The following is a 26,125-nucleotide window of genomic DNA, read 5'->3' as shown; positions in this document are numbered from 1 at the left end:
TACATCCTTGGGACTGTCACCAAAAAACGATGAACATTATAAGACATCAACTCTACGCTAGGTGCAGTTCATATTCCATACACGTGTAAACAACGGTTATTTCTTCTACCGGAACAGCAATTTCTCTGTAAGATCCCTTCAGATATGGCAACAACTTAAGCATCGCTTTTATCCTGGGCCTTCGCAAGTCTCCACTTCCCAAAGAGCAGGCGAAGTGGAACTGAGAGCAATGAGACGAAATGGTGCTGGAGGATAGGATAGAAAAATAGATTGTTCGCTGGTTTTTATTTTGTGTTTCTGCTCAGTAAGGTATTTACAGGTAGGTAGGTCCCAAGAGATCATCTCCTTCAGTGACAACGTCCACTCACTGGCTAAGCCTCAGTGTAGAGGGTTCCCTTCCTGGCTTTAAGGCACTTTATTTTGTGTATTTTTCTCTTACCTTGCTGGGTGTTAATTCACAGGGATTGCGCTTTCCTTGCATTCGGCCTCCCCATCCCCGGTTCCTCTTAGAATACCAACAAAATTCCTAAGCTTACTGAAGTCATTCCAAAAACGTGACAAGAAATTTGGGAAAAAAGATTCATGAAAAAATATTTTAGAAAGTAATCTTTGGAGATCATTTACTGCAAGTATGACGTACACTACCTTATCCGTGAGAAGATGCAATACATTCCTAATATATATATATATTTACACACACATATATATATATATAAAATATTAAAATGACTAACAGATATTCAAGGAAAGGTCAAGAACCTAAACCAATTGATATTAAATAAATTAACGGTCTAGCAGATACAGAAAAAAAATAATCCCAAAACAAAACTAGTAATCAAATGTAATAATTGCTCCCATTAACATCACGTCACCGGCTGAACAAAATCAACGCAACCAGGTGCGGTACGCCCGGTACGGAAGGTTCCTCAAAGTTCTCGTTGGGGATCTCCAAGCGTTCGCCGTGCGCCGTGGCTTTGCTGCCTTTCCCATCCTCTTCCCCTCCCTCGATACGCTCCGGCGTTTCTGGATCACGTCGTCCCAGCTCAAGACAGGACAGCGGTTGAGGATAATACACAGAACCCACCACGGATTCTTAAAACATCACGTCCATATATGGACCAAATATAAAAGACAAAAATTTCTACAAGGACTCATGGGATAGCAGGTTGTGCTTACTTTCTTCCCGCCCCTGAAGTCGCCTGGCCGTAACAAGTGGAAGTGTTAATTTTAATCGGAAATAATCAGCCATTTGGGAAAAAAAACCCCTCCTGCGATTAAGACCCTCATCATCAACACACCAATTCGGTTTGTTCTAACGCAATTTAAAAAAATCATGGCTATCCTTCACAACAGAAACAGGATCTTTGCACGGTAGGAGTCACAGCGACACGTTTAGATACAGCGTTTGGTCCCTTGGCTCGCACGCTCGGGTCCCAGAAGCCCAGCGACGAAGACGGCGACGGAAAAGGTAGGAAACAATCTTTTGTTCGTAAGGAAATTCTAATTCAAGTCAGATTGCCGCTGATCGGTCAGACAACTCTTAAACAACTTTTTTTTTTTTTGTTTGAAGGCAAATATTGATCACAGTTTTGTTCAAAACCAAAAACACAACAACAACAAAAAAACCAACGGCCTTGTTCTTCTCAAAACGAGCGCTTTATAAGAAAACAATGATCATTTCTAAAATATATCCTGTGTGGTCTTTTAAAAGTGAATTATCAAAAAACATTTTCCCAAAAAATAAATTAGATAATTAAAAAAAAAGTCTTTTCCAGCATAGCTGGACATTAGGCTGTCCTCACGGAGCCATTAGTATTGCTGCTTTTCCCAAAATTGGGGTCGTTCTTTTCAAACCATATTTCAGCCAGCTGTTGCGTGGACCCATAAGTCGAAGCTTTGGACCCCAAGCACATTTTATATTGTTTTGGATCAAGGTTAGGGTCACAGAAAACAGGGTGATGCACATGGACTACTCCAATTTCTTGGCTTCGGAAAGTTTTTAAGCCAGCTTGAATGACTTTGTTAAACAGGTCTACGTCTTCAAGGCCCCAACCTTGGATAGAGACGTCAAAGCCACCTGCTCGAAGAAGATCGCCTTTGTAAATACAGGTAATACCAAAGCCATAGTTCCTCCAGAAACCTGTTTTCTGGGTGAAGGCAAAATGATTGTCACTAGGAACTTTTCCATTATAAACAATCTTTGGATCATACTGGCTAAAAATGATGGGAAAGTATACTTGTTGACCCAAAACCGTATTGGCTCTACACCGCTGAAGGAATTCTGTGGTAAACACTAAGTCAACATCACAGAAGAACAGTAAAGACTCGTTCTGGAACTGAGAAGATCCGACTTCCAGAGCCAGTGCCCTGGAGAACTCCCCCGAGACCGGTAAAACCTGCATGTCAGCCTTGGGGTATTTGGAGCGGTAATCTCTCATCAGCTCGATCTGCTTCGCTTTGTCAGGGTTGGAGCTGGAATCGAAAAGCAGGACAACTAGCTTGACGTTCTGGTTTGGAATGAGGCACGTCTTTTCAAAATTCCCCATGAACCTTGCGAACATGTCAAAACGTCCGGAGAGAGGAATCAGGATGTTGATCTTCTTGTCTTTGAGTTCCTTCCTCTCTACTTTTGACCTGCTGAGCTGGAAGGGCACAAACATCTTCAGCGAGTTGGAGAGGAAAGACAAGGATCCGGAATCCTGGTTGATTTTGCTGGCCAGCTCTTTGGCGTCCATCTCTTCGTGCTCCATGAACTGGATCTTGCTGAATGTCTGCTGCAAGTACGCGTGCCTCCTGACGGGGACGGTCATCTTCTTCCCCTTATGCTTTTTGTACAGAAGCAACAAGTCCAGAACGTACTCTGCCCCGTACATTGGATTTACTCTGCGATAGCCATACTGTATTTCCTTGAAATCTATGATCCTCCCTCGGGTCTTAGCGTTGGCATTGATCATTTCCATGACCTGCATAACAATGTCATCCAACGCTTCGCGCTGAGAAGAGTCCATTCCTCTCCGAGGGGGCTGCCCGTCGGCACCCGAATACAAATACTTTCCTGTCAGAAATTCCCACTCCAAGATTTCTTCCCGGTGGCGGGGTTGGAATCGCATGAAGGAAGGTGGCATCCCCAGCTGCAGGTCATCTTTGTGGACTTCTGTATTGCTGTATTTGCTCATCAGGACAATTTCCCGGTGCAGCTGTACGGTCCGGTGGCGCAGCTCTGCGATCTTGCGGCTCAGCATGTAGCTGTGAAGTCTGTACTGGTACGGGGGGTTCTTGTTGGGGTGCAGCGTTATAGCTCTGTGTATCTTGCTGTTCCTCAGGTCTCGGATATAGCCTTTCTTGTTCTGCTCATAATTTTCATAAAACAGCTGCTGCATCTAGAAGAGAGAAAGGAGAAGTTAGTGGTGGAAGTTAGCACACGCAGCTCCCGCTGGGAGAAAATTCCTCCTCGCTCGCAGGGCTAGGCGGCTTTCTGAATAATCTCTTCTTGGTTTTAGGCACAGGTTGTAGCAATATCAGCTGCTTTTCAAGGAAATAAAGAGGATTATTCCGTGTCAACTGGCAAAAGAAACATCTATGGTGGATTTGGGATTACTACAGCCCATTTTAGGGATATCACCGTCGGCCAAACAACTCAGCAGTAAGTAGACTGTAAGATCATTTTTTCACAACACAGCATCATCAGGAAAAAAAAAAAAAAAACAACACATGGAATGTTCACTACAAAATTCTTATTTGTCTGCTTCTCGTTGGCTTTAATATTAATAATAAAGAATAATAAAAAAGGATGCTGTATACAGAGTAAGCAAGTATGACGACACCTTCTCCATGAGACCCAGATGCTGTTAGGCACTAAAATTCCAGCTTGCTCCATGTTTTGGTCAAGATGCCAAATACGTTATCTCAGGTGCTGCAAGGCAAAGCTACAGCTCCCCGGTCATTTTAAAATGTCAACAGAAAATAAAATGCACCTGAGATTCCCAGCAGTAGTAGAAGGCAGGTAGTACAGCCCAGACAACAGACATTTACAAACCCTGATTCTACACCACAACGCAAGTGTCATCCACCTGCCAGAGGAGCCGACACGACAGCTTCACGCGATAGAGGATCCGATCCACGTTACCGGCGGCAGGATTTGCTACCGGAAATACAGTCAGCACAGCGCAGGTAAAAAGGCTGTAAAGATCAGCAAAGAGCTAAAATCCAACAGATACACAGAAGAGAGAACGGATGACTCAAATCCAACGGCAATTAAACGGAGCGCTGAAGGGAAAACCACAGAGAAACCTCCCCTGAACAGACTGCGCAAGCGATGCCTCCACCGGCTGCTCAGCCCCAGCAGAAGTCCTGCTTCATTAGGCCTTCAGCTGCATTTTTCCCATTGTTGTGGACAGACGCTGAATCCAAGGGATAAGCTTACACCTGGATTTGATTGCCGCTATCTTACCGAAGCAGATGCGTGCACGCTGAGACCCAAAATTCAGCGCGTCACTGCGGACAGCACAGGAGCACGCTGCGTCTGCTTGAAACGGCTGGCGTGGATTTTAATCTGAACAAACGCAGTTCGTTTCGAAGGAGGGAGGGAGGAACTTCAGCTGGACCGAGACAGAAAGGACACTTTTTTCATGGGTTATCACCAATCCCCCACCCCTTCTCTCCCCGCGTGACTCCTGCCGCTTTCACGCTGCCCGTGAGCAGCTCGGGCCCAAGGTCGCCTCTCACCAGGCGTAAATGCGTGTATTTTCACTGGCTCCACTCATCTATCCTCTCCAACACAACATCTACAGCTCTAGAACTACAAAAATTAAATGCATATGGTAACAGCCTGGAGATTCACTGACATTTTAACTACAACTATAGGCACAGGCCTTCCCCAGAGCGTTGTGACATTAGATCAAAATTCTTAAATCGTGTCATTGGGCAGCGATTATTAACAGGAAAATTGACAATAGGATTTAATTTCAAACCTTGTTTTGAATTTATAAGGAAACAAAATCAAGACCATGCAGCCTGAACGCATTTATTCCAAAACTGCCATCTAGGGCGTTCGGGATGAAGAAACCATGAGAAGCAGAGAAGCTTTTAGATGATACAGCAAAGTTTTAATAGAATACCGATGGGTAGGAAAACGTTACGAAACTTCCCCACGGAAGGAGAGATACGAACCCCTCGCAAACGGCCCTGAATAAAATTAACAAGCGTATTTTAAAGCTCAGGCTGGCCACGCAGTAGTAACCTCTTAGCCAGGCTGGTGAACTTCTTGCCTCTTCCAAAAACCAGCTAACTTTGAAAGCTCAACTGAAAACGAAACGTATCTCGGCAATTCCTCACCGGTGCTTCAAGGCAAAGCAATTTACAACCGAAACCTCTCCTAACGGCCACCTCGCTCCAGCCAAAAAGGTGACAGCTGGGACAAACCCTGCGCTCCGGCCAAGCCTGCAGTGCAACTAATGAGAAGCACGGCAGCAGCCAGGCTTTTATATAATCCTGTTTTTCAGACGAATGCCTTGCAAGGCTGGCACGTCCATTGTTTTTCCTACGAAGTCTCCCCCTCTCCTACTCCAGCATCCCTCGTCTCCCTGTTCAGCAAGCGGCAACAGGCGCAGGACGGGCCAGCATCCTGCAGCCCCAATCCCCCATCCGGGAACCGACGTACACCCCACACCGGTACGAAACACGCAGAAGGGTATGGGAAGGGGTTAATCAGTTCTGAGAGTGTAATGACTTACAAACTCTTTTTGCACGGTGCCATGAAGTGCTGTAAATGAATTCCAAGCGGCCAGCAGCCACCAGAGCCATTTAACCCTCCCTGGGCCGGGGCGCCTCTGGACAGTGACCCAGCGCTGCAGTACTGCGATGCCCGCGGGCTTTCCGTCACGATCCGCAGCCCCACGTGGATTGCGTTTTCTCAGCCACGTCTACAAAACTTGAAAGAAATGAGCGCTTCCCTCCGTACAGTTTGACAGCCCCGCCAACGTTAATCCATTTAAATCTGTACATAATTAATAGAGATTGGTGGGTGGGAGAAGACAATGGAGAAATTTATTTGTAATTTCTCTCTGTAATTTATTTACTCCTCCCATGTAGCAGCCATTAAGCAGACAGGGAGCACCACAAGCACGTCTAACAGGCGTTACATGCGAACTTCCCCATGCCCGTTACCAGATTCTTGCGAGCTGAATTCAGGTTTCTCTATGATGCTTTTCAAAAAAAAAAGAACCTTTCATGGATATTAATTTTGCAATGATTATATTCTAAGCATGCTTTATTCTAGCGCAGAGCACCGAGAGCATGGGGATACAAAGAAGAGCTACTCTTTATTGACCACTATTTACTCTAGACCTGTTGAAGCCTTAAAAACCCTAATGTTCCCCAAACCATTAGAGACTGAATGTTTAAACTGTGGTACAGCTGTTGTGGGCACTACTGGCTCGCGTCCAACAGACCAACTGAAAGGAGAGAGTGTTACGTTCTTCGTTTTAAATGAAGAAGTCTTTTGCAGGCCAAAAAAAAGTGTACTGGAGAAAATGGACTTTAAAAATAAGACCAGTTTATGCAGAAACTGGCCCGCAGCCACAGATTAGCCCCCGAGGGCTTTCTCTCACAGCTCCAGATTGTGCTACCACGGCCCAGAAAACGCAGCCCCACACGCCTCGTGAAAAGCAACCCCGGACAAGACATGTCGTACGGCAGGCTTCGAAACGCCCAAGATGTGCCTTAAATACAAAGCCAAACGAATTAAAAGCCCAGAAGACGGCTAATGTCACCTAGCGTGTGAGCACCTCCTTTGGGAGGAGACGAGCACGTAGGTCCTTTTCTGCAGCTGGTGCAGAGCTGCTTTCCTACGGGAGTAACGCGGGTGCCGGGACGGCTCTTACCCTACCCCACAGCTCTGCTGCCAAAACCACGCAGGTTGCTGGCCCCCATCTCCTCCTCGCTCCTCCTTCCAGAGACGCGGCCGTAGCAGTGCGAGGGGCAGTTCCTGTCAGCTGGCTGAAGTGACATGAAAGATGTTTTGCACCCACACCCCAAGTAACTGTATGAAATAAAGGTAGCTGCACGAACACAGCTCTGCCACTTTGGAGTGATTCACCAAAACAGATCACTAGTTTTCTGGTTTTAAGTCACAGATACAGCTAAAGGGATAAAACATTTTGGATGCAGACCCAATAGAAACGAGCAGTGTGTCTTTGTTTACTGCTGACTTGCCTGTGGTGGAGGGGGAGACTGTAGTGACCTCCCTGGATATGACTCTGTGTATTTAGCATTCTTATTAACGATGATCTCTCTGTTTTAAATCCTTATGTGCGATCCCATAGCTATCCATGCCGTGACTGAAGTCATTCCTGGGCAGACTTTTCATGGTAGAGACAAACAGGGGGAAGTGATGGAGAAACACTCATTTCCAGGGAACCTGGCCACTTGTCCATCCCTGTAACCTCCCCAAATTGTCACTACAGGAAAGGATGCAGGAAACACCACTCGGCACTGGGAGATGAGACTTCCCTCTTGGCTGACCAAGCGAAGCCTTGAGCTTTGGAGCACGATTAAGTGACACGATCCCTCAGATGAGTTAGTTTTCACGTAAATTTAATCATGTACCAGTGGTTTGCTCTTGCTTTGCTTCATAAATTAAAGAGGGGCAAGAAAAATGAGCTGGACATCCTGAACAGTCAGTACTTAAAATTTGCACAGCAGCCTGCTAGACAAGCAGAGGCAGATCCAGCTGTGGCATACTGCGACCTCGGAGTGCAGTAACTCCAGGCACGCTCTGAAGCAAGAAGTTTATTGCCTCTTCTTATATGACAACATAACTGCCTCTTCTTACATGATACCAAGTGAAACAGCGCCTGTCTCGCTCCACAGCCTCACAGTGCCTTCTGCGCTGCTCTCCAAAGCACTTGAGAAAGGAAGCCAAGTATCTAAGGCAAGCTTCAAGCACAGCAAACGCAAGGTCATTGAATTCCCAATTCAAAGCCACAGGTCACTGAATTCCTATGAATTAGGAGAGTTACTGCTACAGTTCAATCTTTTGTTAACAATACCAAGTAGCTGTTTAATTAAACAGCTGTCCTCCTCCCAACGCTTTCTTGTTCATGCAAGTAGATGAGCTTAAGAATTACTCATTCATTTACAGATTCTCAAACCAAGGAACCTTTAAAGTATTCCCAGCTTGGTAACAGAAAGAAAAAAACCTGCAAAAGTTAATGTGTCTTCAAAACTAGCATAATCTACTTCACCTTTGACCTTGAGCTTGAGGATCTCATTACCCAAAACCTACAATCCACGGCACTTGGGAATCGATATCCTCCAGCTATGAAGCAGAGAACTTCCCTTGCCTGGCCACTTCACCCTCCTGGTCTACACGAGGATAGAGGATTCTGGTCTTCTCTTAGTCATGAAGCAAGGATTCCTTCCTCAGGTTTCCCCTATTTTGGATAAGGAGGACAAGCTGAAACAGACCTGGTGTGCAAAAAAAAGAAAGACCAGTGCAATCGCATAACACTCTCCAAAGAAGATAGCTGCTCATTTCGTGAAACGTCCCTCCCCTTGGGTGATTCTGCCACACACACTACACAGGTGTCACCGTGCACTCCGTAAAGCCTGGAAGTGCTTCTCTTGAGACAGAGATTTAGCTTTTTAAAGCATAAATCAGAATATAACCTCAAAGCATTTTGTACCCTAGGAGGAACCAGATAAAACAGAACGTGCCATTTGAGGCTATTTAGATTTCACTGTGCAAACCTCAGGAGAGCTGGATGCAGTTGCAGGCCATGCTTCCAAAGGTTCTGCTTTAATAAAGCCAAAACCAAATAAAGCACCACTAAAGATTACCAAATGTTCTATCCTACGGCTGTTAAAGAAGCAGAATATCATAGGTGCTAATGACTAATTATTATTCCTATTGCTTGAGAAAGTGTGCTCAAAATGTTTTTCTAGCATGACTTCCAAATTATGAGCCCTGGTGCAGACTGTTCCGCACGCAGCTTTCCCTCGCTCAAGCGAAGGCTTTGACCCACGGGGCAAATGATTCAGCTCTCCCTCTCCAGCAGAGAGGAACTGCCTCTATCCCAGCTCCAGAGAAAAGCAGGAACGCAGTCGACTCGCTGCCGATTTGCTCATTCAAAGAGCAAGACCCCGGGACGATGCCAAATTACTTGCCCACTGAATTGACTGCATCTCAGGATTCCTTTTCCTTGTTGTCAACTCCACACTTTTAGACTCTGCAGGACAGGCAGAATACAAGAGAAACTTGGTTTTCATTATGACTTTCAACAGGCCCACGAAAGAGCGAGCCGCAGCCTTGGAAGTCTGTATCTGCTCTTTCTCATGCAGAGCATTAAGATTTCAGAGGAGTGGCACATGATCCTTGGAGGACAGTTTCTTGGAGATGATGAGCAGAAAGCTTCTGACATCCTGGCAAATATTTTTTTGGATGCTGGAAACAGAGTTAGAGGGATGCCGTCTCCTCTGAGCAGAGACTACAGAAGACAAAACCTCTTCTGGACTGCTGCGTGATTTTCCACCATGTGTTTTCAAGAGGCAGTAATGTAATCATTTTGAAATGCTTTTGTCGATGGAATTCAAAGATTCCTATTTGAGAGCTACTTTCCACATCCAGTGGTTTTGTAGGCGTTGTGAGCCATGACGGATGATAAGCCTTTTTGGTCCCAGAACACTTGGCAAGGCTACCACAAGCTGCTTCTTACAGGGGGTGAAGAAACCCTCTGCTTGGAGAAACTTCAGCTGCAGCCTAGGCATCCGGGCATCATCTCAATGTCAGTCCAACATCAGAAATAACGCCAAAAAAGCCTGGCTGGGGACAGCAGTGATTTTGTAGTGCACACCAGACCAGGTCTCCAGGTCTCTGCCAACACCAGATTCTGCAAGAACCCTGGGGGAAGGATCAGCCCCAGGGGATCCAGCTGCAGGATCCAGCACCTTCAGCCTTGCCCACACCAGCACAGCTTTCTTTTGACGCAAGACATCTCAGGAACCCCCACCCCTGAGCAGGTACACAGTGCCCTACACGGAGACAACGTCACGGTAACAGGTCCGGGCTGAAGGACAGTACAGTCACATCAGCGCAAAGCTCTAAATCTCTCTGAGCCTTCGCAGGAGATTATTGTGAGTTTAATTAGGCAAAGATTTGGCCTCACAACAGCTACTGCTGCGGTTCTTCCCTGGGTGTAAAAAGGTGGGGGTGTATTTTAAAAACAGATTCATTTTCAGGACTTTTGGCACCTCCAGCCTAAGCAGCACTGTTTTAGATGAGCAGGGACACAGCTCCCTTGTTTATGACAACAGGCCACGCTTGCTGCTTCTGATCCCTCGTGAAAACTTGTGGCAGGAATAAATCTTTCGGAAAGGGGTGAGAGGGGAGCTGGGAACGCTGAATAAAATCCCCAAGACAAGGCCAGCTGCTGAAGTGCCTGTGTCAAAGCTGCAGCCCTTTGAACCTGCGGTGCCAGTAACGGCCTCAGAGTGACAGAGCATCTTTCAGAACTGCGTTTAGAAATCTGTCTGCTTTGTGCTTTCCTAAGAACCGATGGTAAAACCGCTTCTCTGCCAGCAGCATGGGTATTGCCTAATGAAAACGGACAGAAAACTGGGAATAGATTAGATTTCTGATTTCTCTGCTAGCGAGCCCTCCTCCCAGCTGCCGCAGCAGCCGTTCTCATGGGTGCTCCTGCACTGCCCCCCTGCAGCTGAGCCGCTGGGAAAAGGGACGTTGTTTGGGACACTCCTGAAACCTCAGCCCTTCCACATCAGTGGTGACCCATCCCTGGGAGGTGGCAGCTGCACACCACCTTGTGCTGGCGGGGATGTCTGAAACACAGAGCAAGGCAGCACTTAAAGTCTTGAGAGTGGGCTCATTCCATCCAGTTGGCCTCGCTGGATCAATGCTTGGCTCCGCTCGCGTCTCACTGGTGTCATCTGGTTTGCAAAAGCACATAGGAGAAGGTGAAGGCTGAATCCTCCTGGTGCTTACTGGATGGCACAGCCACCTCTCTCCCCTGAGTTCAACAAGTGCTCCAACTCGGTGCTCACTAACTGCTTTTTTCCCAGGGTCACGCTGAAATCACCCAATACTTACAGTGATTTAACATCCAAAGCCCTTTTACCAAAAAGAGCTCTGAGCTTGCAAGTGACGGGGAGCTCCGTGGGGATTCAGCTGACTTCCTTCAAAGGAAAAGTCCCTCGGATCTGACAGCCAGCCCTGTTAGTAATCCAGCACATTTTGAAGGCCGCTGGCCATCCTAAGGGTCCTCACCACCCCTCCAGCTCAGCAAGCTTGGGAAGAGCCACTGTGGCTGAGCACAAGGCACCAGGGCCTGTGATTAACTATTTATCAGCCCCCCCAAAAGCAGAAAAGTCTCCCTCCGCTTGCCACAGCAAGGCTGCCTGCCTTCGTTGGCCGCTGCCGAAGGCTGGCCTGCTCCGAACGGGAGGCGAGCCGGCAGCACGAGGCAGCGCTGGGTTTCCTGCCCGGGACCCGTGTCAGCAGGACGCCCCTCCAAGGCATCCAGCAAGGGAACTCACTCTGGCTGCTTCACCTAAATGAAGCTGGATTTGAAAGAACATCTCCTTTTATTCCTCTTGGTGGAAAACAAGAACAAGCTATGCAGTTCCTCACAAACTACTGCAGAGCCGGTGCCCAGCACAGACGTAACTGCTCCTCTTCCACCAGCCTGCGAGCTCCGATCAGTTCCTCATCTTCAATCCGATTTTTCAGCCAGAGCCACCATTTCTGGAGCTGGTTTGAAGACTGTCTGCAAGGGCCTGGACTCAATCACCAGCTGGTTTCACACGGGGAGCAGCGCAGGGTGACAGCTTCCACGGTTCACTAAAGCTGCGCAGCATTGTTCTGAAACGTGCGTTTCCAACGCGTGCGCATTTTTTTTTTTTTTGCTAAAAGAATTGTTTAGTAATTGCTCAGAGGAGAGGCGGGAAATAAAGCCACAAACCCTTGTTTTATGTGGAGAAGCCACATGCCTCAGTCAGCCCATGAAGATCCTACAGCTGAGCCCTGGCCCTGGGATAACGTAGCTTCAGAAGGCTGCGACGGTGAAGAGCGTCGTGCAGTAACGCTGCCGCTGCAGACAGAATTTCCACAGTGAGATGCCACGATTGCAAAAGTGTTTTTCGTTTTTCTTGCGCTCGTATCATTACCATGCAAGACTTGAAGCCGGCCCACTGTTCCACGCAGCAAAATCTGCCCTTTGTCTCACTGCTGGAAAACATACGTACACCGTCCAGCGCAGACGTGGCACTGCCAAAACCATACAGTGACAAGGTCTCTGCCTCAAATGGTTCTGCCATCTAAAATATGTACAATACACAGTCATTTGGATATAAAAAATCCAGGTCCCTGATCAGCAGGGGGATCAGCAGAGGAAGTTTGCCCACCCAGAGGGCTGAGGATTTCTCAAGAATTTGACTTTCATGCCCTGTATGTCAAAAGCCCCATAAATTGTGCGTTAATAGCTCTAACTACAAAGGTCACCTATTTTTATTACTTGCTTCGCTGAAGCACACGGGATAATAGATTTAAAATAAGACACGTTTTAGGAGAAAATAGCGATTTAGGGTTTGCAGAGTGGGAGCAGATTCAACATCCCAGAAAGAAGAGAAAAGAGGTGAAAGAAGGGAAAAGCAGAGCTGCATATGCACAGACTGGGACCAGCCCACTCCTCTGCAGTTTCATGTATGCTCCGAACTGGAAGAAAGGCAACATCTTTCTACGCAGCCACAGCTTTTATTGTCCTGTCAGTGGAACAACTTTCTCATTATGAAAATGAGCTGTCAGGCAGACTGGCATTTCCCTCCTGGCGGTGTCCAAGTTAGCCCGTTCGTTCAAATATGGTTAAAGATTTCGCATAGCGTTGCTGGCTAACTGTATATGGTCTGAGGTTTTCTGGAAGTTGGCTGTCTGGCACAGTTTGGAAAAGTAACAAGCAGTGTAACTCTGCAGCGCTCTGTAACCAAGTGCCTCTTGCATTACACACGGTCTGTCAAACCCAGGGGCTCACCATCCAAGCGGGTGTGTTTAAGCTTCGCCGATGTACGCCATCCATCATTGAGCTCCGACAAAAAGAATATTCAGCTGCTGCTTTTGTAATGCCCTGAATTAAAGCTGGAGATGTGGATACTGACAGACCCAGTTATGCTGAATGTAAATGCATCAGCCACCACTAGAAATGGAAAGGAAAAAAAAACAACACTGCCTCAAATATTCCCAGCCCTGGTGAAGGATTTGCTACTCACACAACGCATCGAACTGCACGAACATCAGCCACGCACACATGAAGACCTTTTTGGTTCCTTCAAAGAGTTTTCTTCATTCTTCTGTTTCTGACCTCTAAGACCCTTTGTTCTTCTTGTTGCAACTGAGCTGTCATAGGTGAAATTCTGGGAGAGCAGATCTGGTTCCAAAACTTTTTCTTGTTACCTGCAGCCACCGCTGCCTGGTCCTTCCATCCCTCTGGCAGCCAACCCCTAGACTGCAAGTCTCTGCTTGCACCCAGCTACCACTTTCTTTCTCCTCCATCCTCCTTGAAGGCTGCAGCCCCTTTGGGTTTGGAAACGGCGCAGCTTTGAGGAATTTTAACGTTTTCATTAGTGACGTTCCCTTACCCCATTGTCACTTTTCACTCATCTGGGAGACGGGGCAATGGGAGGAGCTGGGAAACACGGAGATCTGGGTGGGTTTGCCCGCTGGGTCAAAGTCCCATTGCTTCAGGAAACCTCGTGGGTGCTCGACACTGCTGAGGACAAAGAAAGACAGGGAGGAAGGAAAAGCCATTGCTGAGAAAGGAGAAGCAGCTTTAGCCAACTGATGGAGAAGCTGGTGGGGTAAGGAGCTTCGTTTACCAGAGAGCAATGCCTTGTCTTCTTATGACCCATTTTTAGTTTATCAAGGACATTTCAGGGATTTGACTCATGAATAGCAAATGACTGGTGCTGGGTTTGCCAAAAAGCCTTCTCCTTGCTGCAGGAAGTAGCTCCTGAACCAAGACAATTTACAGCCTGACAGCTTAAAGCTGCATTGAAACGGGCACTCCTTTCCTCAGGGCGTTATAAATCGCCACGGTTCAGATGCAGGCGGGCCACCGGCCCGGGAGGGCAGGGTGCGTGGATGGGGACTGTGTTCTTCTGCTGTCCCACAGGCACGTCCAAGAGGCAGCCAAGGCCCTTCAATGGGGCTTTCAGAGGGACACACAAGACTACTTTCTGCTCATTTTCCTTAGAACTCTTCTGAGATACACTTGTATCATCTGAACTGCAGGTTGTTCCCAAGTTCAGTGCGGTTTTGAGCTGGAGCTAATAAGGGCTCTGACGTGAACCCAAGGAGCAAATAGGTGTGCTCCCACCTCACAGCCGGCTTTAAAAACGCTACTGAGAAGAAGTTTCTGCAAACAGGCTCAGCCGGTGGCAGAGGGACACAGTCCCTATTGCTGACTCAGCCCTGGGGGCAGCACTTTGACTCAGAAAGCAAGGTGGGCACTGACAGACTATTTGCATCTTAAAATAGCAGAACCGCTCAACACAGCTCATCTGGCAGGGCCTGGAGGCACCCGCAGAGCTGAGGGTGGGAGGAAGGCTCTCACTCCGCTCAAGGGTATCTCTCAAGGACGCTCTACAGCAACAACTGGATTTGGGATGCCAAGTCCAGCATTACCAGTATTTCTCTCTAAAGCCTATAGAAAGAGCTACGCATGCACCCCAGGATCCTCACCCCTCATTTCATGGCTGTTTTGCCCATCGTTGTCTGGGTTTTTAAACCAAAGAGCCAGCGAGGCAGCAAGCAGGGTGCTGGACCACATTTTTCATCAAGCCGTGCCGCTGCTGCCTTTGCCTCGCCTTGATGCGAACGCCAAAGTCAAATACAATCCACCCATCCGAACCAGATGTTAGAAACCTGTCTGTCTCTCTCCAGCTGTCCTCTGAGGTCTGGCCTCCTGTCAAACACCCGAGGGGATAGTTTTCTTTTTCATTTTTAAGGCAGAAGTAATATGTTCAAAGGCTTTTTTCTGTTTGGAGAAGGCAAATCTACACCTGGTCCAGAACTGCTCCAATACACACCAGTGAATAAAACCCCTCTGCCTCTGAGGGAATTTTGACTTCTTGACTTGCAAAATAGCCATTTTCTACCTTCACAAAAATTTTGACAGCCAATTCAGTAGCGTCACGGGAACGCAGGTGACAGATCAAGCCCAATCTATTCAGTGTACCATCTTTTGATTCAGCAAACTGTCAAAGGAGAACTTTTCTTTTCCCCTCTGGTATGACATTTGTCTCTACAGGTCTTCAAGCCAGAAGAATATCGAGATGATCTCCTGAGCATTTTGTTCTCCATGGAAACACTGCACGGTCATGATATTTCCTACAGATAAAAAAAGAGAGGACCAAAGGATGGGCAAAGACGGAGGGAAAGCAGAAGGGAGAAGGCACAAGGGCAGACCAGAAGAGGCAAGCTCACAGCACCACTTGTCGCCTTACGATGCTTTTTAAGCAAGATGCTCCTTTCAGGCACTTTATGTCCTAAAAAAACCCCAGAACATAACAGCAGTCTGTGTTGCGCAAAGATGAAAGATGGAAAGCATTATGCCAACCTTAAAACGTCGCTCGGGGGCCTGGTGCATCACGGACTGTTTAGTATTAGCATTAGCCAGAAAAGCACTGAAAAATGCATCGCAGGATATTGAAGAAATCTATATCCGGATATTAAAACTAGTATTCAGTAAACTGCTAGGAGTGACTATCACAATATGGTCAGACCACAAGCTTAATGAAGCCTAGAAAATAAAGCACCATGACTAATTTGAAGCACGTTAAAAGAAATCACATACAAACTCCACTAAATCCACCAACTCAGAAAGGATACTACTTTGCCTTACTTAGGAGGGGTGAGGGGACAGACACGTGTGATTTGCACAACATGTTGTCTTGCTCATTGTTTTCTGCTGGTTTTCAACAAAAGTACTGCCTGTTTTTGAGGTCTGGGATGTCACACTTGGAGAATTTCTAAGAAAAAGCTTTTATGGCTGGAACTGAAGTGACGTGGCCTGAACCTGAAGACTCAGCACACTTGGCGCCTGCCTGCCGCTGCCCTCCCGTTACGCAAAGCGTCATCCTCTTCGGCAGCACGGCGAGCGTCCAGGTTTTGTGACCCGCTAGCAGAGTAACAGTCTCACCTTAGCGGACGTAGCGTGTTAATGTGCAACGAGTCAAAAAGCAGGTCAAAGCAAGTTCTCCTGGACCTGAAACCTCAGCTTCCTTGGCTCCTCATAGGTTGGGTTTTTTCCTGTGGTCTAGCCTTTCTGTTCGCTTTGAACGGGAAAGAAACTGCCCGACTCATTAAATGTCAGCTTCTCCATTTTGTCAAAGGGCTAAAACACACTGGGAAAGTAAAACAAGCCCACAACATCAAAAAGTACACATCAAAAACACAACTCTACCCAAAACACCCTTCTCATCCTCATCCTTCAGACAACGCCCACTCAGTACTAACAGAGACTGGAAACTGTCTTGAAAGGACATTTACTTGATCATTATAGAACGGTTTGGGTTGGAAGGGACCTTTGCAGCCCATCCAGTCCAACCCCCCTCCAAAGAGCAGGGACATCTCCAACCAGATCAGGTTGCTCAGAGCCACATCCAACCTGGCCTTGAAGAGACTAAGGGGCTGTAGTTTATGTAAGTAGTTGGGACTACTGCTAATAATTTGTGGCCCAAGTGCTGCAAAATGCCAGGAAGAATAAGCTATGCGAACTGATCAAGATGCTGGTTTCTAAGAGATGCACCAATTCATGTCATTGCTGAATGATGTCAAATCGAAACGCCAAATCCGCTCCACTGGTGAGTTAGCCAGCTCTGTGTTGGGTTTCTTTCTTCACTTGCAAGTTACAGAAGCCATTACTCTGACATAATAGTTAGCGTTTTAACAGCATGAATCTTTTGGTCATAATCATGAAGAAAAAAGAAAATAAAACACCAAAAAAAACCCCAATAATCTGTAAGCCTCAGTAGCAAACAAACGAATGTCATCTCGATCCTCTTGCCCACTAAATAATTATGCTTGAATCATGCTAAAATAAAAGTCTAGGTTGTGCCTTCTGTTATTAAAAATACAGGGAACACAAGAGCTCAAACTGTCCGTATATATGGAATTATAAGTCCAAGCCACATATAACCCAGACCAAAGTCTGTAATCAGGACATAACAAACGGAGTTTAATACTCAGAGGAAACCACAGCTCTGGAAGACATTTAAAGGAATATTTCCATTTTCCTAGGTACTATATCAGGTTCTTGGCCAGACATTTTTGATTGCACTGCACTAAAAATATAGCCCTAGTTTCAGAAGACAAAAATTTTAGAAGCATGACGAAATGTGAAAGGTAATTGCAGTGCACCACTGAGCTATTTTATTACATTATCTAACATCTTTAAAGAGTAGATTAGCTCACAGAGCAAACATTCTGGTTTCACTGATGTTTAAGTCCTGGCACTGACACAAGCAGCAGAAAGAACCGTGCCTGAAGACGGGGGAGCGGTGTTAGCGAGCTTCTGGAGAAGCTTTTCTCGGCAGAACGGGCAACGCTTTCCATCCAAGATCTATGCGGAAAAGCTACAGCCCCTTTGTAAATGCAGTCCGGGAAGACTGCTGGGAGAGGTGTGTGATCGTTTGCCAAGCCCTCCTTAGCAAAAGCAAAAGAGCCAAACAGTTATCGGCATCGTGCGAGTCCCGCTGCAAATATAAAACTGGGGGAAGCCAACAGGAAAAGCTGTCGGAGGGGCTGCAGGAGCCCACAGCCCCACAGAGGTTGAGAACCGCCTCCCCCCTTATTTTCTGTCATTTAATCCTGACCCCTTCCCTTATCTTCCCAGAAAGAGAAGGCACAGCATCATTGTGATAACGCCTTAATAAGTCACCACAGGCAAACCTCAGGCTGACCAAAATTAGAGAGACTTCACTCCTAAGAAAAGGTAAAAAGCACAACTAGAAACAGCAACTGTGGATGTAGCAGAAGTGACTCCCTACATCTGCAACAAATAACGCACCATTTGTAGATGCCATTTGCACCACACAAATCCCTGTTTACCTAGGAAATCTGTATTTACAACGGCTGCAGTTAGCTTTTCCTCCTGCTCTCCCACCCGTTACGCCGAGAAGCAGCGGGAGCCCTCCTGCAGCCACCCCGTCACTCACAGCTGCCTTCCCCTCCTCCTCACTCGCTGGCTGGTCAGTCCAAGAAACGGATCTAGGTATCGGACAAAAAGCAGGGAGATGGGCATTAGTGTCTGTTTGTTGAAATAATTACTTAATTTCCTTTACATAACTGCTCCCTTCTATAAGCACAGGGTAAAGGTCCGGGGAACCTGCACGCAGGTGGATCCAGCACATCATGGGATGCAGGGAATAAGCAAACATCTCTCAAGAAAGGAAAACTGAGGAAAAACACCAGAGTTTTTAGTCAAATGTACACAGTAGCGATACGTTGCTACCATCCAGTATATGACATGGCAGTTTATTGCTCTATAAAAGCCAGTTTTAATCCTGAAGGTTGCCTTCAAGCAGGAATTTAAATGTAGGGTTTCAAACGTGGAATTACAAAACTGAAGACTCGTTTTAGACAAGATTGAATGAATTGTACTTTGAATGTTATTTTTCTAAAAATGTACAGACTGCCATAAAAACTAGTCAGAGAAACTACACCCAGAATATGAGGTGTCGATGGTCAAGCGCACCCTCATTAGAGGGTGGCCAAGTGATATTTATTTAAAGTGTTATGCACCATGAATTAAACATTTATTTTGTATCACCCAGTAAAATATCTGAACCTCATTTTGGCAGCTGTACAAATTCTACCCTGACTGCTGACAACTAACTGTACTTCCTTTGATTTTCATAGTCTCTCTTCTCACTTTAAGAGAAAAACCTAAAACTCAAGAACACCAAAAACGCAAACATTCTCGAATCAGCCCCGCGCGTGCAAAAGGAGGACGGAAGCAGATCGCCCACAAGACATCATCTTTACCAAGGTCGCAGATGGTTACAGCGTGATCATTAAAGTCTTCGAAGACTTGCCAAACTCATCCTGTAACAGTGACTCTTCTAAAAGATCTGGGAATACAGGCTTTCTGCTCCTGGATCGGTGGCTTAAACAGGGACCATATAAAACATAATCCTGGAGAGCTGACCATCCGCTCCTTTCCCCCCTAAGGAGAGAAGGGACCTCACGGATCTTGGCCAGATACCCCCCGCAGATCCTCCTGCCCAAGGTGGCAGCAGCTAGAGATGACAGCCTGCAAGAAGCTCATGTCAGCCTGCTATTAATATTTACCCAGTCTGAGAAGTGTTTTGGCACGGCTCTAACAGGATTGCAAGATTTATTCCATTTCAAATGCTCTTTGGACCATAAAGCGGAGCAGTGCTGCTGTGTGTCACTGTTCCGTCGAATCAGCAGCAGAAACACGCCGCTGCTTCTACCTCAGAACAGGCCTGGAGAGCAGCATTAGCCTCTGCTACCAGGGCAGATGACAAACTAGCTGATAGAAAAGCTCCTAAAAAATGAGACACTGAAATAGGAGCTGTTGACACCTACTTCTCTCGGGCACAGCAAATCCAAAAGGCACGTTCTGGCAGACCAACATGACTTCAGCGCCTGGCGCACAGAAGAATTGTCACCACATGTGGTGCCCATTGCAGGGCGGTGTCTGATGAAGCAGGAGTAACGGGGTAGGATGTTCTGAAAAAGCCCAGGAAACAAAAAGAGAGTTGCAAGCGAGACTGCTGGGATTTTCTTCGTTTTCTTTAATTGAATGGGCATGAGCTTAAGAAAAGGCATGCACAAGGGCAAGCACAGTTTGAACACCAGGTGTGAGCAGTAACTGTTTGACAATCGGGAAAAGCGTTTCACTGTCGATTTAAAGGTGGAACGAGAGGCAAGAGCTGGAAGCAGGGGCACCTCGCTGCCGAAGTGGCTAAACCTCTGAGCAGTTTCATCAGAACGGACGCCGTGGGCAAGACAATACACTACCGCCAATCTACTCAGACTTCAAAATAAGATTTAAAAGGTCTGAGTTTTTTAAAAAATATGCTTTATTTAAAGTTTCTGGGAGGTTTTGCATGGTCTCTGTGCACAGAGCATCCCAGCTGCTTAGATATGACCATCCTGCCTGGACTGGAACCCACAAATTCTCCATTTAGCTCATTACTTTACGCAATTATGTCACTCAGCATGTTCCCACCACTCACAGCCCTGTGTTAATAAACCCTTATTACTAGAACAGATATTTCAGAGCTTCAGCAGTTTTCTGCCAAGATCAGGGAAGATTTGGTGGTGTTAAATGTATTTGTGGTAGCAAAAGGTATCGGCGGAGGAGATGAGAGGGGCATGGGTGCCTTGCTCCTGAAAAGCTGCTGAGTAACCCACACCAGACTATGTCTGAGGTAAGCCAAAGTCCTTATTTCTAAGAGGTCTGGCTAGTCAGCCATGCTGAAGGTCGCTGCTGATCACCAGCGTGGGTGTCAGGAATAATTCCTATCCCAGGACAGATGGGAGAATAAATCCTTCCCCCAGAGCGCTCTCCCACCGCAATGTGGGATGTCCCTCTCTCTCAGGATCACTTAAATACCTCTCACCTCATCAATCACCTGTCTGCGGAGAAGCTCAGGAATTAAGCTCTCTCTTGTCTCTCTGAAGCAAAATTGGCTTAGGCTGAAACTCTTGAGTTAATACAGAGATACCTGGGTGTAACTAAACAGCCTCAAACGATCACATGAGTGAAGTCCAGGAGAGGACACGACTAAGTGCTCTACAGGCTATGACTCTCAGCACAAGCACCGTCTGCTTTTCCTGCTCATGCTCCACACAGGAAAAATTGATTTAGAGCTGCGGCTCCAAGGCTGCAGCACGGTGGATCTGCATCAGCCGCAGCATTGCTTTGCCTCTCTCCCCGCCGCGGGGAGCACAGCGCGGCGGTGCCAACTGCAAGCATCCAATTTCATAACGAGTAACCGCACGACAGCGGCCAGCTCCGGGCACTGCCGTATGCCGCACCTCGTGGAAAAACCATTGTCAAGCGCTGTGCGAAGCCAGTTAGCGAAACGCTGCCAAGAATGGGCTCAAAGCAGTCGCAGTCTCCCCATCAACGTGGACAGGAGACTCCCATGAACCTGCAAGGACACAATATTCCTCCAGACACCAGCAAGTCCAGTCGCACATTTTATGCCGCTTCGGTAATGACACCGGTTTGAAGCGATCCAAGCCTCAGCCCCAAAGGAGAAGTATTTGAGAGCAGGAACTCCAAGTTAAGCTGTGGGCACAAAAAGTGACTTGGGATTAAGCAGCATTTTGCCTTGCTTAGACTATTACCCTGGGTGGAGCACAGCAGCTAGTCCACATATCCCTGAAAGGCGCTTTGCTGGGCAATACAGCTGTATCCTCTGAGTTTTGTCACTGCAAGAGACCCAAAAAATCCTAGTTTGGTTTTAAAAGAGCAGCAGATAGGGAATGCTGACTCAGGGTTTCAGCTTTTCCCCCCACATCCCAGCAATGCTGGAAAAATGCTGTGTTCCCATACCCAAAGGATAAGGAAGGATATAAGAGGATAAGGAAGAAGTAATTCTTTGGGCTTTTCCAAGAGATAGCAGAAGACATTAAGTGAGAATCTGTACCAGTGCAATGCACCAAAGCTCAGTGAACTATCAGTAAAACGCAGCCTGATTTGCGTCCAGAGAAAAAAAAAAAAAACAAAACAGTGTTCTCGACAATTTTTTTCCCCCTCTCGCAAGACCTTCCAGCAGTGCAGGGTGCCCGGGCTGCCCTGCGACCCGGGGAGGCTCGGCAGACAGCAGCATGAGCCTCAATAAACGAGAAGCAGCAGGTTCGGAACAGGGGGGAAGGGAAGGGATGAGAGAAGGAAGAGGATTACTGGCTGTGGCCAAGGATATGCTCATTATATAGAAAGGAGATGAAAGGCTTTACTTAAAGTGCCAACGTCAGTTCAATGTGTCTGTAAGGATTCAAAACAAGTCCCACCGGCGCAGAACAGCCCGAAGGAGCTTTGTGTTTCTGTCATTTAATGGCTCTTTGTTCGCCGAAGTCAAAAAGCAGCAGCGGAGTCCCCGGCCAGGCTCTGCAGAGTTTCCAGGACTGAACCAGACATCGCTGCAGAGTGAACTGAACTCTGGTGGGGCAGCTTGAATTAAAAGGCTGCGGTAAAATAAATCCTCTGATAAGAATAATTAATGCTATCCTAATTATCTCTTTTCCCATACTCACCACCGTCCTTGCTGGCTGCTGGCTTCCGCAGCCACGAAGGCACTCCTCCCCTCCTCCCCGGCAAAAATAAGAAGCTACATGCGAGGTGGGGACTCTAAAATTATACTTTCGCCAACTTCTTTTCAAGCCAGCGTACTGAATACAAGATGCATATAAAAAAAAACCCCAAACCAAACTCTGCAGCCTTTTGTTCTGTGATGTATTTTTATTTCTGGCAAAACCATTAAGCTTGAGGTTTTCTTATTTTATCTTTGCATTCAGTTTTTTAGGGTGGTTTTTTTTTTTTTGTAATCAAAATGGCAATAGTTTATTATATGCTTTGAGGTTTCCTGCACACAAAAAAAAGTAAAAAAGGCTATGCTACTATTCCTGTCTCTAATTCATCCCTTTTGCTCGTTCTGCTGTGGGCAAGACACCAAATCATAACCAGCAATTTCATCTGCCTCCTAGTTACCAAAAATTACTGCTGCACCCACTGGTGATTCACAGACCGAGCGCGACACGCGTGCACACACGTTTGGTACCAGGATGTCCATCTCAACCAGCAGATGCCTGGCAGCTACAGCTTTCCTTCATGAAAACATGAAATTAAGCCAGCCTCAAAAGTCTCCCTGATAAACTCATGGAAAACACATGGAAGGCACTTTCAAAGGGGGGTTAGGCTGATTAGCTGGAATAATATTTTCAAGCCAAGAGGATGGTGCTGGAGCGTTATACATCCTTGAGATACGTTATCTGAAATGTACCATTCTTCGTCAAAGAGATGTGTCCAGAGGCAAAAATCAAGGCACTCCTATGAGAAACAGATCTGCCAGAATATCTGGTTATTTCTAAGACCTAGAAAAGGAGATGAATCCCTCCAGCATCAGTGTATTCAAACAAAACTCAGGTTCCAGTCAGCCAGGACATCCCTCAACCTGTCCGGAAGATCACCCTCCAGTGAGGCACGGCTCAGCATCCCCCTCAAACGCACCGGAGTATCGCCTGACACCCAGCGACATCACGCCATCTTCCACGCAGTGTTTGCGGAAGAACAAGCTCATTTGCATCCCCGGAACAATGGAGAAATTAATGACTGCAATTCATACAGCCTTGTGTCTGCAGCAGTGGAAAGGTCAAACAAATTAAGGCTCTGAATTCTGGGCAGAGATTTCAAGCTGGCTCTCTAACATTTGCAACACAAGGGAATAATTAGAAAACATCCATCAGCTCCGTTTCCGTTAGAAAGCTCGTTTCTGTTAACATGGTGATGAGCTGTTCTCTGCATAGCTAGATCTGCTGTCAGATTATGGTCAATTATTTCTCCTCAAGTATTTCAACTCGCAAAAGCAGACTTTATTTCCTTGGGCTCTCAGATCTTGGGCACATCGACCACACACAACACCCCTCGCAGAAAGAGCGCCAAAACCCCCCAGAGCCAGTGGACAGGGTGAGCCCCCACAGCTCCCAGGGACATCAAGGAGAGGGAAATTGTCCCTGCATTAAAACACATCTCTAGGTACTTTAAAAAAACCCAAATCACAGGATTTCCACACTGAACACGCAAAACCCGCAGCACCTCTCTCCTCGTAACTGTGAAGCCTTATTCAAGCGCGCAGTCCTCTTTTACAAGGAAGCATCCTGCTGAGCCCACAGGATGCTTTTAAACTGGGGGACAGGAGAAACACAGGACACTGCAGCTTAAAAAGCACATTTTATATGAGCCGTTCCATGTGAGAGCTTGCACACTCAGCCGTTTCACTCCCCACAGAGCCGGCACGACCTTATTTTTAACAGACTAAACCAACCTGTCCCCCCTGGGATGCAGAAAGCTGCTCAGAAAAGATCTGCTGTTTTGGCACGGTCTTGGGACTCCAGGCTTTTGTATCTCACAGCTGAGAAGGAGATTGACAGTTTCTGGAAATCTGGGTAGGGATACATAAACCTGAGCCATGTCCCCAGCTACCCTGTGAGGAAGGTGCCAGGAAAGAAGCAACGCAGGAGCCTCAGCCGCGTGACCAAAAGGAGATTAAATCCCTTGCCAGCCACCTTGACAAGGAAAAAAACATGATCTGAAGAGATGATTTAATATCAAAGCCTCTTCTGTCCCAGGAGAGCTCTCAGAGAGAAATCATGGAGGGAAAAGAGAGAGGAGGAGCCCACGTGAATGACTTCCCCACTGCCATGCAGGCAGTGACAGAACACGTGTACCTGCTCTTCACACAGCTCATCTCTGCTTTCTGAGGGGGCTCTGTGCCGGCTGTGAGCTCGCACCGAACCAGCGTCTCCTGTGACGCCCCTTACTCCTCCACGTACTGAACTTGCTTTCCAGCTCTTGACAGACACGAGGATCAGCAGCGGAGTCCCACCTGGAGCAGCAGACAGGTCCAGATCTCCTTGGATGCAGGATTCCTGAGAATGGGCACTTCCATTCAGCATCATCCCTGTGCTGAAAGAGTCACTCTTAAGCCCACTTACTCATTAACTTATTCCCTGGCACAGGAAAGCTCACAACTGATGTACTTATTTATTTTTTTTTTTTTTTTCTGTAGCATGGCTGCCAAGGCTAATATTGATATCTTGGCCATAATCCTTCCTAATCCCACGGAGGGCTCTGGCAGATCAGCATGTTGCAGCAACAAGGTTTAGGGGTTAAGGGGTACTACACAAAAAGCACGCCCGTGGAAGTTTTAAAGCACGGCTCTTCTAAAACATTATGAGGATGCCTCCCACCGTGCCCCTTCCGTGCCACCCAGCCGAGCAGCCAGCTGCAGCACTGCCCTTGTCCCACTTTCCCAGTTTGCATTTGTGTCCCCTTTCTCCCTCTTTTTTTTTTTTTTTTCCCCTCAGTTTAATTTAAAATATTTGTAAGTGCTGGGTTAGCTGGAGCTCCATTACCTAGAAATGGCACCGAAAGAAAAAACACCCAGACTTTTCAGCCTTTGGAAATAAAAATGTTTTGGCTGCCAAAGAAAAGAAAGAGTCACACCCATGTAAAGCTTTCACTTAGGAAGAATTAATACAGCCAACTGTTTTGGGATGGACTGCCAGCTAATGGCAGTATTAAAAAAAAAAAAAAAAAGAAAGAAGAAAAGAAGAGGCCCAGCCCTGTCCTCTCCCATTAGACTCACTCCAGTCGCTAGCTTCCACTGGGTTCCTGTTCAGAGGGGAATCCTCTGTCACCTCTGTCTAGACTAAGCACCTGATTTTTTAGTGGAAGAAGTAGTGGTGAAGATTTCTACTGTCAAGAAGCTGAGATGCAGCTTCCAGGACCACAAGCTTTTCAAAGCACACACACTGAAACACACACACAAGCTTCATTTTATAAGCTTACAATATTTTATATACACGTCTCCGTAGCATCAACCCCAGCGAAATTCCCTGCTACGCTGTTTCCTTGCTGATCATCAATTCAAACATTCCCATCACAACATGCTTCAGAAAATGCCCCTTTAAAAGAGAAATCGCATGTGCAATTCCCCGTATGAACTACTCCACATACGACGGGATTCCAGCCCGATCCCAGACGCCTCCCAGGGAGCCAGTTAAGCTAAAGATCTGTCCAGAAGGACACGTAATCTTGCACACAATCGCTGCCAAACACACAGCCATACTATCACAGCTAAATTCCCAGCCTGGATAATTAGAGATTTTATTCCTCTATTGTTTAACTGCAGATTTCATTACAGACTTTTTGAATGGTTCTCCTTTAACTTCCCTGATAACCATTAGCAATAATTAAGCAATGACAGGAGTAAGAAGTTAATCAGAAGAGAGTGATTTTTTTTTTTTTTTCTTTTTAAGTCCAGTGCCAGAGTTCATATTCGTGACTTGATTATTTTCACAACT

At 46.7% G+C, this 26,125-nt stretch overlaps 1 protein-coding gene across 1 annotated transcript in view; it reads right to left on the bottom strand.

Annotated features, from left to right (window-relative positions):
- Positions 1-266: 266 nt before the first annotated feature.
- Positions 267-26,125, bottom strand: part of CHSY1 (chondroitin sulfate synthase 1) — a 75,854-nt gene continuing 49,995 nt past the window's right edge. Inside the window, exon 3 of the mRNA XM_086757686.1 lies at positions 267-3,380. Coding sequence (XP_086613812.1) covers positions 1,788-3,380 — 1,593 coding nt within the window. The 3' untranslated portion in view covers positions 267-1,787. The remainder of the gene's footprint in view (positions 3,381-26,125) is intronic.

Source organism: Chlamydotis macqueenii, chromosome 12 (genome assembly GCF_036417535.1).
Source record: "Chlamydotis macqueenii isolate bChlMac1 chromosome 12, bChlMac1.mat, whole genome shotgun sequence".
Lineage (NCBI taxonomy): Eukaryota > Metazoa > Chordata > Aves > Otidiformes > Otididae > Chlamydotis > Chlamydotis macqueenii.
This window is presented reverse-complemented; position numbering and strand designations above follow the sequence as displayed.